At 34.3% G+C, this 15,888-nt stretch overlaps 1 protein-coding gene across 3 annotated transcripts in view; it reads right to left on the reverse strand.

Annotated features, from left to right (window-relative positions):
• LOC117014785 (synaptotagmin-14) overlaps positions 1–15,888 on the reverse strand; it is a 226,261-nt gene that overhangs the window by 87,625 nt on the left and 122,748 nt on the right. For all 3 annotated transcript variants that reach the window (XM_033092992.1, XM_033092994.1, XM_033092993.1), the window contains exon 6: positions 14,076–14,525. In XM_033092992.1, the coding sequence (XP_032948883.1) occupies positions 14,076–14,525 (450 nt within the window). The remainder of the gene's footprint in view (positions 1–14,075; positions 14,526–15,888) is intronic.

Below are 15,888 nucleotides of genomic sequence, written 5' to 3' on the forward strand. Positions count from 1 at the left end.
GAAAGAAGACAAAGGCAATACAACTATAACTAGTCTGCATATTGTTTCTTCCTATTTAGGCCTATTTTAAAATAATTTACAAAAATCCAATTCTCGTTACAAGTATTTTAAATAAAAATATTTGTATTAGAGGTGATTGTTCACAGTTCAGTTGGTTGTAATTTGTGCATATAGTTTTGGAAAACTATTTTATACTATTAACAAGTCTTGTAGTAGAGTTTTCTGAATGATATGGTTAGTTTCATGTTAAATCTTAGGGCCAGACACAACAGGTGTTTCAGAACTTAGCAACGACTCATTTTCGTCCAATTCTACCCAGAAAATAAGTGAAGAATAAGGCTCGGAGATATGATACATTCCATTCGGCAATGACACTCAGTGCTGCTCAGGCATTAGTCTCCTGTAGAGTTCTGCAATGATACAGATACTCTGGCCCCATTCCTTTTAAGTTTTTGATTCAACAGGTCTAACGGGGGGACTATACATCTTTATTTTAAAAACTCCCCAAGTCAAACTAGTGTAATCAGGACTGAGAATCACAATTTTCAGGATTTAGCTCACAGCTAATTAAGCGTATCAGAAAAACACTAATTGTGCGAAACACAGAACCCAAGATTCCTAAAGTGATGTGCAGAAAAGTATGCCTGAGCCTGAGGAGTGGGTTAAAATAGGATCTCACCATGGTGTGTCCAATCACTAAAATTATAGTGAACTTTATTTTCAAGAAATTTAAATACACATCATATTGGTATTAGTCATCTCCCTAGCATCAATTCATCATTTCCTTCTAGTGGCGAATGTATCCTCCGAATTTATCCTAAAGTACATCCATCAACTCATTCACATCCACAATGGTTTTTTTTGAAAATACTGCCATACCAATGGCCTTGAAATTTTAGTGTATTTAATGACCACTTGGGGAATTGCATCCCAGTGATTCTGACTCAGTAAATCTGGCGTTGAACCCGGGAAGTGACACTGTTAAAAAGTATTCCAGGAGATTCTGATGCAAATGGCTGGTAGAGTTCACTGAGAAATTCTGCTTTTAAACTGTAGGAGAGAAGAGGGTTACGTAGTGGATCTTTTTCAGAACAAACATTTGGGCTTTTAACTTTGCATTTTAAATATTTGTTTTTTGGAGTGGCATTTCTAATATGTATACAAAAATATGAAACAAACTCAAAAGTAAAAAAGTCCGAGTTCTTATTAAAAGAACATAAAAGCAGATTAGAGAGAAGGGAAAAAGAAATGCTACATATGAACTGTAAACTTTTGTTTGCTTTAACACTATAAGACAGCTGTTCACCAGTGAAGGGATTACATTAATAAATCTACCTTGAAAATAATTAATGGTCATATACAGGATCTGATAATCTGATTTTTAATATAAAATACTGTATACTTGAAATTTAAAGGAAAAATCATTCATTTCATGTGTATTTTTCAAAAAAAAATTGTTTATCTTAAAAGTATAAATGTGAACTCATGAACATAGAAACCTGAAGCCTGCTACCAAAATCTCTGGTAAAACCAGTGATGACCCCTGGTTGCCCACGCAACAGCCATTCCCAATCCCTGTTTCTTGCTGGAAGAGCTCTCCTCTCCGGAGACTAAAATGCCAGGCACTTACTTTCTAGTCGCTCCTGCCGTGGGCACGTGACCAAATCCTGGCCAGTGGAATCTTAGAGGAAGTCTGCTGAGGGCCTTCACTGGAGCTGTCAACAGTGCAGCCACACTTACACTGCTGCCTCCTCGGCCGGATTCCTCAATGGAGGGTCTCCTTATCGGCTCCCTGAGATCACCATTTCTAGAATGCTAGAGCCACGGCCATGGGAGTGAGGGTAGGGCTGGGAAATATACCAATCTTATTACCCAGTGGAAATGGAGGCTAAGTGGTGCTTAAGTTCCCTCTAGGCTCTTTGGTGCTTTTGTACTTAATATTTAGCCTTAACCCAAACTTCCAAACACTGACTTGTAAATGAATTTTTGACTTATAAGTAAATATCAAAATACAACATATTCATTAAGTGCGTGTGGCAGAGGGAGGACTAGCAGTAAAAACACACTTTCCCATTTTAAACATTCAAACCCCTGTTCTTAGAACTCCATTCACTAAAGAACATAACATCATCATATGCCTCTACTTTTATATATGCAATCAACACAGTTTAATAAATTGTTAAATTAACCTGAGCAGTGAGATTTTAGGATTATTAATGAGTTATCATATTTCAGGATACATTCTAGGGGTCAGAATCATAAAAGATACAGAAGGAAATGATAAGAAACACTCAAGAAATCTAACAGTTCCAAATAGTTCCAAAACAACCAAAATTTAAAAAGAAATGGTTCAGAGCAACAAAGAGGAAATCCAGCACTTTTTTGTGAAATTATTTTGGTTATGATATATTCTCAGCAAGATACCAATGTTGATTACGAAAAAGCACTTTTAGGCTTTCATTTCTGGATCTATTTTACATTGTATTTTCTTCTTAAAAAATCACAATCATGACATATTAGAGCTTGAGATTTTTATATCTAATAAAAACAAATTACATGGGAGTAAAGTCATGTTCATACTTTAAAGTTGGTCCTATCAACATTCCTAGACAAATCCAATCCTCTTTTAGGTCAAATTTCGTCAGCTGAGATGTAACAACAAAGTGCACAAGAGCTAGAAGTACAGACTGTGGGACAGATGGATTTAAACCCCTACTCTGCAACCTACTAAGTGTATGACCCTGGGCAGTTCAGTTAACCTTTCTACTTGCTTTCTCAGCTATAAATTAAGGTTAACAGTACCCATTATCAGAGGTCATTGTGAGGATTAAGTGAGTTAATATACCTCAAGTGCTTAAAATTGTACCCAGCACAAGGACGCACTATTCCAGTGGAATAAAGTAAATAAATGTTGCTTTTCCTTTTCCTCTTTTACTAATGGAATTATTCTCAGAGATTATGTTATTTTGCTAGAAACAATTCCTAGTTATAACTGACAGTGTCCTGGTACAGCATGGACTGCCTAGATATAAATTTAAATCTCTGAAAAATCTCAGATCTCTCACTCCCATGTGAACACTAAGACTTGACTGTGAACTGTGTCAGTCAGGGTTCGGTGAAGGAAACAGAAATGAAATCACTTTAGGTAGAAGGAAGAGATTTAATTCAGAAATCAGGTGCTTACAAAATTGTTGGGAGAGTTGTAGAAGCAGGGTCTATTTAGGCTGGGTCTGCAGGCATGACTCCTAGAATACGGGAAAACTGACCCACCAAAGGAGCTACCGTGTTTCCCCAAAAATAAGACCTAGCTAGACCATCAGCTCTAATGCGTCTTTTGGAGCAAAAATTAATATAAGACCAGGTATAATATAACATAATATAATATAAATACCAGGTATAATATAATACCGGGTTTTATATTAATTTTTTGCTCCAAAAGATGCGTTAAAGTTGATGGTCCAGCTAGGTCTTATTTTTGGGGAAACGCGGTACTATATTTACCAAGAAGATGGGGAGATAGGAGTTTTAAAAAAACATACTTATTTTAGTTTGATCAAAGGATCAGGAAGTTATCACTGCCATTGCAATGATCTCAGCATCCATGAAGCTGAAAACTAGCTATTACAATGTTTTTGGAGGGGGGACATCTTTTCTTGGACTTGCCTGCCCTGAAGCAAAACGAAGATGGCTTCTGCCTCACTTTCACCTAGTAAATCATGCATGAATGCATTTAATTGGTGGAACCTGATTAGCATTCTGAACTCTAGGGAATCTGGGAAATGTACTCCTCTGAAGTTCAGGAAAGAAACTAGAAAGGTCTGGGAATACTTACAGATTGCCAAGCCATCAAATGTGACACAGTGACTTTGGAATAGTCAGTCATTAAAGGGCAATTTTCTCATCTGCAAAATGGGGATAAATAGTTACACCCATAATAGGGATGTGATGAGGATTTAAGGAGATAATACACATAAAACACTTAATATTGTGAAATTAACTTCACTCTTGCAATTCTGAAGCCTTAGCTTCACTGTTTTCGAGCATCTCACTTTGTAGTTGAGAATTCTGAGGCTATTCTAATCCTCATTCATTGTTATGTTACTTGGGACCTTTGAGGATCTTCTCTTTACCCTTGGTGTTCTGATGCATCGAAGTCTGGACTTTTTCATTTATTGTTCAGGTCCTTTATATGGAGACAAACCTTTTAGCTTTGGGTTTTATTTTGTTTGTTTGTTTTGTTTGAATACAACTTCCTTTTGTTTTCTTTATGAATCACCTTTTAGTCATATGTCAAATCCTCCCAGGTTGTCTAAGTCTCTACTCTGTTTTTTTGGTCTTTCCATCTATTTCTTTTCTACTCTATTTTTCTTTTCTATTTCAGATTTTTCTCATTTCTGTCTTCTATCATGTTTCCCCCAAAATAAGACTGGGTCTTATATTAATTTTTGCTCCAAAAGACATATTAGGGCTTATGTTCAGGGGATGCCAATCTTGAAAAATCATGCTAGGGCTTATTTTCCGGTTAGGTCTTATTTTCAGGGGAACCCGGTAACTAAGGGGTCAGCAGGTTTTTATCTGTAAAGGGCCAGACAGTACATATTTCTGGCTTCATGAGCCATATGATCTTGTCATCACAACTTTACTCTGCTGCTATAGTACAAAAGCAGCCATAGACAATATGTAAACAAATGGACATGGCTCTGTTGCAATAGAACTTTATTTACAAAAACAGGTGGTAAGCTGGATCAGGCCCATGGACCAGTTTGCCAATCCCTGCTCTGACTCTTCTACTTGCTTTATTTTGGCAATCATATTTGTAATTTACAAATGCCCTTTCTTCTATGATTGTCTCTTTTTCAGAATACTTTAAAAAATGTATATAATATCTCATGAACTCTTCCTGAAAGTGACTAATTACAATTAGTTTTTAATTTTCTTCTCATCTTTGCTTTATATACTCCTCCTGGAGGGTAATTTTTTTTTTTTTTGATGTTTGTTTGCCCTGAGTTTTTTCCCCCCATGGGAGATTTTCCATTAATGTCTCCTGATCCATGACTACCTGTTCATATTTAAGAATGCATTACTAAAAAGCTGATCCAAAGCCCTACACTTGTAAACACAGTTTGTTCTCTGATCAGCATAAATGTGATTAGATGCAGACCAGGCAATTTCCTTGAGGAACCCTAAGTATCAGTATGAGGTGGTCTTCGCTCGGAATCACTGTTTTTCCAGAGAAGAAACCTGTGATATTTACTGGCCAAGGTCTAGTCACAAGCCCGCCACTATTCTTCATGCTAGATGGAGATATAAGAGTCTATTTTATAGGCTGTTAGTGACTCTCACTTCTAACCCGGACTCGCTATCCTCCATCCACTGTACTCAGAAGTATACATGGTTCTGAGGATGAGAGTAGCTCTCTCCGTCTTCTATATGCACTTTTCATTATTCTGCTGAATCAGCTGCACCATCCATCCACACAGTCTTCCAGAGACTGACCTCTCACCTCTGCTAATGCCCTCATTCCAGTTCTACTTGACCTTGTGGGTATAAATGTGAATGTGTACATACGCAGTCTGACAATTAAGCTCATGAACTCATCCTAGAAAAAGTGCTACATACCTCAGTGCTGAATATCACAATGGTCACCTTCGAAGTACTCCCCTTGGGAAGCTATGCACTGATGCCAGTGCCTAGTCCACCCTTCAAAGCAATTTTGGAACTTTTTCTGGAATGGCCATCAGAGCTGTCATTGTATTACCCTTGATGTCCTCAATGTCATCAAAATGTCTTCCTTTATATATTTCCTTTATCTTTGGGTAAAGAAAGAAGTCACTGGGGACCAGATCAAGTGAGTAGGAAAAGTGTTCCAATACAGTTATTTTTTTACTGGCTAAAAACTCCCTCACAGACAGTGCCATGAGAGCTGGTGCATTGTCGTGATGCAAGAGCTATGAATTGTTGGTGAAAAGTTCAGGTCATCTAACTTTTTCATGCAGCCCATCTCAGCACTTCCAAATATAATAGTAAACTTGGTTAACTGTTTTTCCAGTTGGTCCAAATTCATAATGAATAATCCCTCTGATATCAAAAAAGGTTAGCAACATCATTGCAACAAGTTCACGAACTTAATTGTCTGATCTCGTATATATGAATTTATTTTTATAAACTATGATACCATGATTTTAGTGGCGGTTGCAAGAAGAAGAGGAAATAAATGTATGTGATTAGTTCACTATCTTTAACTGTAAGGATAAACAAACCATTCTTTGTATCTTCTACTGGTAATGCCACTTTAGGCAAACTTGTTTAATACATACTAAGACTTGTCATATATTTAAGTTTTTCAAGTGCAATAGTATTTTTATAAATTAAGAACCTGGATTCGGGAATTGTGATAATTGGACAAGGCTGTCTTAAGAAAAGACTTTGCTCTGCAAATTTATTACTTAAATATGATTTAAAAGAGAATGTTTGCTCCAAGAGAGCAAGTTATTATACTACAAAAGCAAAACTTTATTTACAAACTACTGATATGTAAATTATAAATGTTAATCTACAGATAACATTAGTCTTAGCAATTCTTTGTATAGGATACTGTTCAAAATTATTCACTGCCCCTCACTGTAGATACCACATGACTTGCTGTAGACCAGAAATCAGCAAACTACACACTCAAACCGTATGTTACTTGTTGCCTATTTTTTTAAACAGTTAAGAATGGTTTTATATTTTAAAAAATGGAACTAAAACAACAACAACAACAAAAGAATATGCGATGGAAACCAGTGGCTTGCAAAGCCTAAAAAAATTAACTCTGGCACTGTATAGAGAAAGTTTGCCAATCCTTGCTATAGTCACTGAAACGTCAGTGGAACTGGCAGATGTCAATTTTGGGCAAGAACTTAAGTGACAAGGATTAGTTTGCTATATCCTCTGACAACCAGCAACATTTCAGAAAGAACCTCCCCCATCCATCTGAATCCCAGAGTGAAGACGATATGGAATAGAGCCATAATTGACCCACACTGGACATGCAGCACAGGCTAAAAAGAAACCTTTGCTGTTTATAAGCCATTGAAAGTTTCAGGGTTTGTTATCTCAGATTAATTTGGCCTATGCTGCCTGATACATTTTACTAACATAATATGAGTTACTCTCTATGCCTGAAAATAATAAAACTGCACTTACTTAAAGACTGTTTATAATTCAGATTTCTTAATAATTACTTAAATATATTTCTAAGACGTTATATCTTTAAAATATTCAAGGCCTGAATTATATTTAGTTCCTGAAAAAAGTTATTTTACTAGCTGCTTGTATGGTTGGAATGAACAGTTTGCATTGTTGGACTAACTACTTTTGCTCTTCTTTTCCAGACTGCTATGCTCCTTTTAATTTTGAAACTTGAAAAACACATGAACTAACACCTAACTAAGATAACTTTAGAACACTAAACCTATTCGCACATGAATAATACCAAATAAACAACATTAGTTAACATTTACCAACTTCCTACTCTGCAGGGAGAGGTTTTAAATCATTTACATGGATTCTATCCTTTAATTCTCACAAAAATTTTATGACACAGCTATTATTGTTCTCATCCCCTTTAACAAAGGAAGAAAATGAGGAACAGAGAGGTTGATTATGCACCCAAGAACACACAGTTAAAAAGAAGCAGGGAAGCAAGATGTGAAAGCAGGGACTGCAGAGCCTCGCTGCTCCCCACCTCAATGCTACACCAACCCTTCTAAATGCAAATATAAACTTGGTCTTGAAAGCCTAATAATTTCGGCATTAAAAACAGTAGACTTCCACTATCTTGTAATTACTGACTGTTTTATGACAAATCACAAATGAGTTGGTATAAAGAAACCATTTTTGTAACTTGAACCTGACTTAAGAGACAATGTCAGCTCTCGTTTCAAGGAAAAATATACCCCTCAAAATAAAGTGTCTAATATGAAAAATGTACTTATAATAACACATGCTGTTTTCCATGACATAAATGGTGTCTTATTCCTTTAAAAATGATCCACATTAAAGTTCAAGTAGCTCACTTTTTAATTGTAAATAGTAAGATGTGTACCAAGCTTAGTAAGTCTTCAGTTTCTATTAGCTCATCTAGCTTTTTCTACTAGAAAAAATGTAATTAGTACCATTCTAAGCATTAGTTGTCCAAAAATGAAAGACTACAAAAAGAACATTGCATATAGGTAAGATATTGCCTATGCTAACAATTCAATGAGATAAAGGAAAGACAAAAGTCATTTTTTTTTTGTAAGACCAGAAAATATCTTTATACTATAAAACAATAAATTATGGTAGAATAATTCAAATTAAGTTAAGGATACCTATTTTATTTCAGGTTAACAACTAATATTTCTATTCTACAAAGATTTTCACATACCTCATTACATTTAATCATCACAACTTTGTGAAATGCAGTAAGTCCTCAATGTCATTGGAAGGTTATGCGACTTTAAGCAAAATGATGTATAAAAATGAAACCAATTTTACCATTGCTTAATTGATATAAACAGGAGTTAAGTTCCTGTAGCATCTCATCAATGTTATAACAAAATGATGCTGAATGATACGACATTATTTGAGGACCTGATGTACTCAGGTCAGGTGGCATTATTATCCCAATTGCTAATATGTGTACTATGGAGAGTTAGCCTTTTCAGCATCTTTGTATGCTCAACACCTAAAAATGCTATTTAGCTAGAACAGAAGCTCCTGGCAGTGAATGAGTATTTGCAGGGCTATGCTCACTTTCAGTGATAAAAATCATTTAAATCTATCTACTTAATATAAACAGCATCAGGAATTTATATACAGGGTTATCATATACACACATTTTATGACCAAAATTATTCTTTGCCTTGAATAAAGTAAAATAAAATATAACTTTTAAATAGATATTTTTTACTGGCTCCTTACATGTTCCTACAGCATCCATAGAACAAATGCGATGCTGAGTCTGAAAACCCACTAATAAAAGATTTCCTTCAACTTCAATTTTTAAAAATTAAATTTGCTTGTCCTGGGCTTGTCCTTGTTTACAGGCTAGATCTTACTTATTTACAATGCTGTTTTCACTATTTCTTAAGCTCACAGTCTACCATAAAAACATAAATGCTTCAAGTGTAAAGCTGCTTCTTTTCTAAATTAAATTTCAAGTTATTTAAAGAAAAAAATTGTAATTACTATTTATCAGCTCTCTTTAAATTCTCACTGCATGTATAAATTGGCATTACTCTGTAAAAGTTGCATTAAACCCTACCAACCTTAAAACAAATGTCAGCAGATATAACCACAATTCTTTTGGAAGAAATATCCTCGAAATTATTAATTCAGATGGAAAGACTATAAGCAATATCATTACTATTGGTTGGTTTAGAAAATATATCCTGATAAAATACATTTTTATATCTACCATTTTTCAAAACTAGCACTACTTAAGTAATTTTTCAGTGAAGAACCTACTATTTTAAATTATCTTTCAAAACTTTAAATGTAAAAATTCTGGAATTGAGAATTTGGGTTTTGAAACACATTTGCTCAGTGGATACTGCCTTGCTATTTAATATTAACATGATGGGGAAAATAACAAGAAAAGCTAAAATGTTGCTTCTCTGTGCTATTTGTCTTTTTTGTAAAGGGTACAAAAGAACAACCTCATTCAATGTTATCTTTCATTAATTATTATCCATCCACCAAATGGTAAGATAATAAACAAGAAGCACAGTGGATACAAATACAACTATTCTATTAATGAAACAATCCAGGAGAAAAATAATTGTTCACGGTAATGTAATAAAGTGCTTCTTTAAAGTAGAATATATATAATTTCACAGTTGTTGGTAATAATAAAGGCATGTATTCAGGATGTTCACCATCCTTAGATCCTCCAAAGGAATCATTTTTAAATAGTGATCAATGTTTAGAATTTGAATGTTATATATCTCCCCCCATGATGTTTCTGTAAAGAATACTATTTTATCCCTTCTTGCTCTATTTATTGCATTTTAGTGTGTCCTTAATTATAGAATATGCTGTTCATTTGGACTCAAATCAACCTGTCACAATCCTTACTCCAGTCTAAAATGATCAAATAGTACTCTTTCCATAAAGTTTTTGTTCATCTCTCTCATTAGTATTAAAACCAACTGAGATCAATATCTTGGAAAAGTTAATTGCATAAAATAAAATACAGCAGAAGAGGAAAATAATACCTGTACTTTAAGCTTATTCTTTAATTTTCTGGTTTATTTTTGAAAAAATAATGTACACTAAACAAGAATGAAGTATAGGGTAACCCTTGGTAGTTTATAGATTAGCACTTGGATAGTTCAACTAAGTGAATCCCAGAGAGTTGCTTGATGTTTTTTATTCCTTACACTAAATATTAAAAAAAAAAAAAACCCCAAAAACCAAAAAACAGTTTTAGTCACAAAAATTTCAGTGTTCCCACTCAATTTCCCCACATTTTCAAAACGTCTTCACACTTAAAACATTTAAAGTTGACTTCTTTTTATCTTGCGATCTAAGAATCTCATTTAAACAAAAACTTCCTTTTATGCTCTAATTTAGCTTCTCCCTTTCATTGAAAGATTTATCTAATAACAATTCTTCATGTGAGACTAGTTATTCATCTCTACTAATAACATCTGTATGCTCACTTAATTTCTTTTTGAATAACTGTCTCTAAATAGGTCTGTAACCATTTAGTTTCATACTAAAGTGAGTCATGACTGATATTACTGTTGTTGTCTAGGGAACTGAACTGCACACACGCAGCTTTCCCTTTCTTGTAGTAATTTTTAACTGTGATCATTAGTTTACCATAAAGTATTTATTTTAAAATGCTTTATCTACATTTTGAAAATGTATATTTTATTGATAATGGTAGTATGTGAATTATAGTGAATAATAGGTGGAGTTAAGTTTGTAAAAGTATTTGCTAATAATATAGACTGAAGTATGATTTTTAGAGGGATACAGATTTCAATTATAGATAAAGACAATAATTTACCCCTCTTAAAAGTAAAAGTAATAGTACAACTACCAAACTAAATTAATTCAATCCATGAAGATAAAGATAGATTATTTTTGAGATACAAGAATTTTAGAAATCAAAGGTTGAAATTACAAGTAACTAAAAGAAGATCATCATTACATTAAGTCTTGAGGAAGCTTGATCACTTTTAGGAGGTTGTGGCATTATACTCTTGAATGAGAAATTATATAAGCATATATGTCCCTAATTAATTATTATTTAAAAATAAAACGATTCCTGGTGGGTTCCTATTTAATTGCCTTGAGTTGCATACTTGATTCTAGGTCCTAAGAGATTCCTAATAAGGCTATTTTAAAGATACTGGTACCTAACAAGGAATGTTATATGGAACTTAGTAAGAATTTAAAATAATCAGGTTTACCTGAACATGTTGATGAATCAATTTAAATAATTGAACTTTACATAAATATTTCTTCCTCACAGAGAGGTTATTTTCTAAATAAATGACACTTCTCTAAATTAACACATCTATGCGGAGGAAGAAGCCATGAAGACTAATAAAAGAGGTGTGAGTTGCAAGCAGGGGTATCTCCAGATCTGGTTTGCATGTTTACAGTTTTATAAAGGTATTTGCTGAAGACTTCATGAATTGGTAAAGAACATTCCGACAATCTGAAAGGAAACTTACAGAATGTTATCTGACTATATGAGTATTCACCTCAAACAAGTGATTTGCACATCTGATATGCAATTTCTAGTTTTCTAGAGGAGAGGTCAGCAAAGTTTTTCTGTAAAGAGCTAGATCGTAATATTTTAGGCCCTGTGGGCTATATTAGTTTTCTATTGATGTGTAACAAGTTACCACTAGTAGCTTTTAAAACACCCATTAATTATCTCATAGTTTCTGTAGGTCTGAAGTCTGGGTGGGTTCAACTTGGTTCTCTGCTAAGGATCTCATAAGGCTGTGATAAAGATTTTGGCTCAGCTGGGCTCCTGTCTAGAGCCTCTGGGGAAGAATCGTCTTCCAAGTTCATTCAGGTGTTGTCCAAATTCAGTTCCTTGCAGTTGTAGGACTGAGGCTCCTCCATTCTTGCTGGCCATTGGCCAGAGCTTAGAGGCCTCCCTCGTAGCTCCTAGAGGCTGCTCCCAGCCCTTCTACCATGGACCCCTCCATCTCGGCACCAGAGCACTTCACGTTGAATTCCTCTCATGCTTTAAATCTATTTTTTCTGCTACCAATCAGAGAAAACTCTTTGCTTTTAAAGGGTTCACGTAATTGGGTTATGTTAGGTCTGACCAGAAAACACATTATCTTAATTACTACATCTTCAAAATCCCTTTGCCATGTGACATAACATAGTCACAGCAGTAATACCAGGGAATGACGGTCAAGGGGGCCATCCTGAATTCCGTCCACCACAGTGTGCCCCCTGGTTACCATGGGGCACCCACATCCCACATGTAAAACGTATTCACACCAGCCCAAGGTTCCTAAAAGTCTCATCCTATTACATTTTCAGTTCAAAGTAAAAAGTCCCAACACTTGTATCTAAATCTCATCACCTCAAAGTCCAAAATCTTACCTAAATCATCTAAACCCGATGAGGATATAGCTCTTGATACAATCCAGTAAGCACAACTTCTGTGCAAAATTCTTTGGACATATGGACCTATGTAACTAAAGAGACAAGTTATCTGCCCCAAACACTTCCAACCTTTAAAAATTAAAAACTAAAAGGTGACAGTAAACATAGTGCATCCCTATGGGTGTGTAGGATAATGTTTAGCTTTTATTGGGAAAATTGACAACTTGGTATAAATTTCAGAACTGACATTTTTGGGAAATGCTTTTTTAAAACATCGGTAGTTTATCAGAGGAAAGAAAAGGTGCAGGCAATTTTTCAGTGGAAAAAGCCAAATTGAATACTCTGCCATTCTTAATATAATTTATAAACTTCCTGATGATTTGGTCTCAGTGATCACTCGCTAAAATGGTATAATTCTATTGTGAATGAAGGGCCTGTAAGATCAAATGCTGCATGGTATAAACTCAATGAGACTAACCTTGGACTTAAGCTTACACATTTAAAAACTGAAAACAACCCTAAAATATGATATCATTATTTTAAAATAGAAATCTATTCTAAAATCTGCGTTTATATTATAAAATGTCTTTAGTCGGTATAACAGAATGGAGTAAATATAATTTTTCATAATTTACATTTACAGCGTATCACAGATTTTCTCATAATCTAAATAACTATGTGGCATAATGTAGCTCCCTGGTTTAAATAAACAGTACAGCTCTCCTGTGAACCATAATGGCTTGTGGGAATTTAGTTAAAAATATGGTGAGAGAGACTTGTATGTGATTAGAACCTGGAGGAAAAAAGAGAAAGGGGAGAACAGACCATCGTACTAAACTTAAGGATTCTCCCAGGAATACTACAAAATTTTTATTTAAAGGGGTGAAAAGAGGCCATTTTTTTAAGCTTTAAAAATAATTTCATAGCAGTTCTGGAAAGATAATCTAACCTAGGCAGCAGTGCATATTCTGTAAGAGCAAATAACTTTGGCAGTATACCAAAGAAGATACGGAGATAGATAGTTCTTAATGTATCACCTAATTTTAACCTGGAAAGAAAATAAATTCTATAAGAAGTTCAGATGGTGTCATAATCAACCATCTAATAAATGTTTAACAAAAAAACAAATGTTTAAAACACTGGGCTAGACTCTAAAGGATAAAATAAAATACATAAAATATTAGGTTGGTGCAAAAGCAAATGTGGTTTTTGCAATTTTTAACCTTTTAAACCACAATAACTTTTGCACCAACCTAATAAATCATATATAATCTTCAAGGGTCACTTTTATAGATGAGAAAAAATTGTACCCACCTATCCAGGACTTAGAAATGTTGTAAACGTATAATTACTATGTGAAAAATAGATTGAAAAAGTTGTCGAGGTTTAGCGTAGATTTTTTAAATTGTGCATTATATACCATGAACTTAAACTGTATTCAGGCTATTTGATCAGATACTCACAGAATGATTGTAAGAAGGTTCCAATATCACAGGTAATGACATTTTCCCTTGAAGATTCAATTTTGTTAAATAAAAAATCTTTTCCCCCACAATCTTTTCTTTTTTCATGCGATGTACACCATACAGTCTAAACCGAACTGCATAATTTCCAATCATCTCAGATTCAACATGATTAAATTTGAATGTTTCTGTGAAGACAGGGCATGGTCCTCTCTGGATGCTCGTTTTTGCTCTCTGTTTCTTTATAGGTAGAAGAACAAGGTGTACTTGCCATGAGTTGCCACCTGTCCTGTTATATGTTGGGATATCTGTGACAGCTGTCACTGTTACCAGAAGCTTCTGTTCTTGTGAGTCATAGTCAAAAGTCACATCCAGTGTGCCATATTTAGCTTCTGGCTCAGGATCAAAAGGTTTAGGAAGCTGTGAAGATGATCCTTGAGCTGATATGTCCTAAAAAAACAAATTTAAAGATGTTCTGTTTTCAATGCTATTATTTAATCTAGCATGCAAATAAATACCTGATATCTTTTTAGGAGGAGGATGTGAAAACTGTTTTGATTTGCTACCACAAAGAAAGCAATAATATTAACAGCCAACTACAATCAAAAGCTACCCTATAAGGCCAGAGTAGTATAAGTCGTAAGTTAAACTCAAAAACATATCATTAAGACACAGAATTTAATATTCACAATCACAATTATTTTCCCTTTAAAAAATTTTTTATTAAATTTATTGGGGTGACATTGGTTGGTAAAATTATATAGGTTTCCAGTGTATAATTCTATAACACATTATCTGTGTATTGTATGGAAGGAGAACTGACTCTGGGTGGTGAACATGCCATCACAATTTTGAGAAAGTTGGATGTATGCTTTTACAATGAGAATCGAAAACATATACGTACTTCAAAGTGTATCTCTGTTCCTTTGTAGGAAACTACTAAATTTTACTTTCAACATTATAAACAATGCAATTGACAGCTCAATATTAGGCTGGGGAGAAACAGCACGTAAATGTATAATGCTACTGAAAAAATTGGTTCCATTTTCAGAGTATGTTCTAAAACATCCCCACCTATAATAGAATGTAAACATATTTAGGCTTGAAAATCAATGGAAATGTGAAATATGAAAGTATAAATACAAAGGCTCAAAAATATTTGCAGCCAAATATTTATCTCCCATAACATATTTTAAACCAAAATGTAAACTACATATTATTTTTAATATGAATTACTGTTGAAAATGGCAGAAGAATACACATTTCAAAAGTTCAAGAAATACCAAATCTGTTCATTTTAATTATGAGATTAAAAGAAATTGTACCCATTCCCCCTGGAATTGTCTCAAATTCCTGCCAATGTAACTATCTGGAATGCAATAGGAGTTTAGGCTAGTTATTGACAGTGCCAAACCTTGATCTCTGACCTTTCAACGACACCACTTGCTCCTTCAAGTATTTTAATGAATCTTAAATGCTTTTCATTTTTCAATGTGAACCAATTTTATAATTTAGTAAAATTTTCTTAACTTTACTCAATGCCTACTAGTGGTCACTACTACTGACTCCCAGGCATCTCTTCTTGTATTTCTCAAAAGAACTACTCGAGTTATAGACAGAAACACACTGTTTCACCGGAGATGATACTTCAAAACTTTCCTTAGAGCTGATATGACCATGAGACTCAGCTTTGGCCAATGGGAGGCAAATAGAAGTTATATATGAAATGTCCAGATCAGGTTTATAAAGAAATTACTTGCCCTTCACTCTCTCTCTCTTGCTCTTCCCAGGGAAGAGCAGCTACACATATGGG

The sequence above is a fragment of the Rhinolophus ferrumequinum genome, chromosome 22, assembly GCF_004115265.2.
Source record: "Rhinolophus ferrumequinum isolate MPI-CBG mRhiFer1 chromosome 22, mRhiFer1_v1.p, whole genome shotgun sequence".
Taxonomy (NCBI): domain Eukaryota; kingdom Metazoa; phylum Chordata; class Mammalia; order Chiroptera; family Rhinolophidae; genus Rhinolophus; species Rhinolophus ferrumequinum.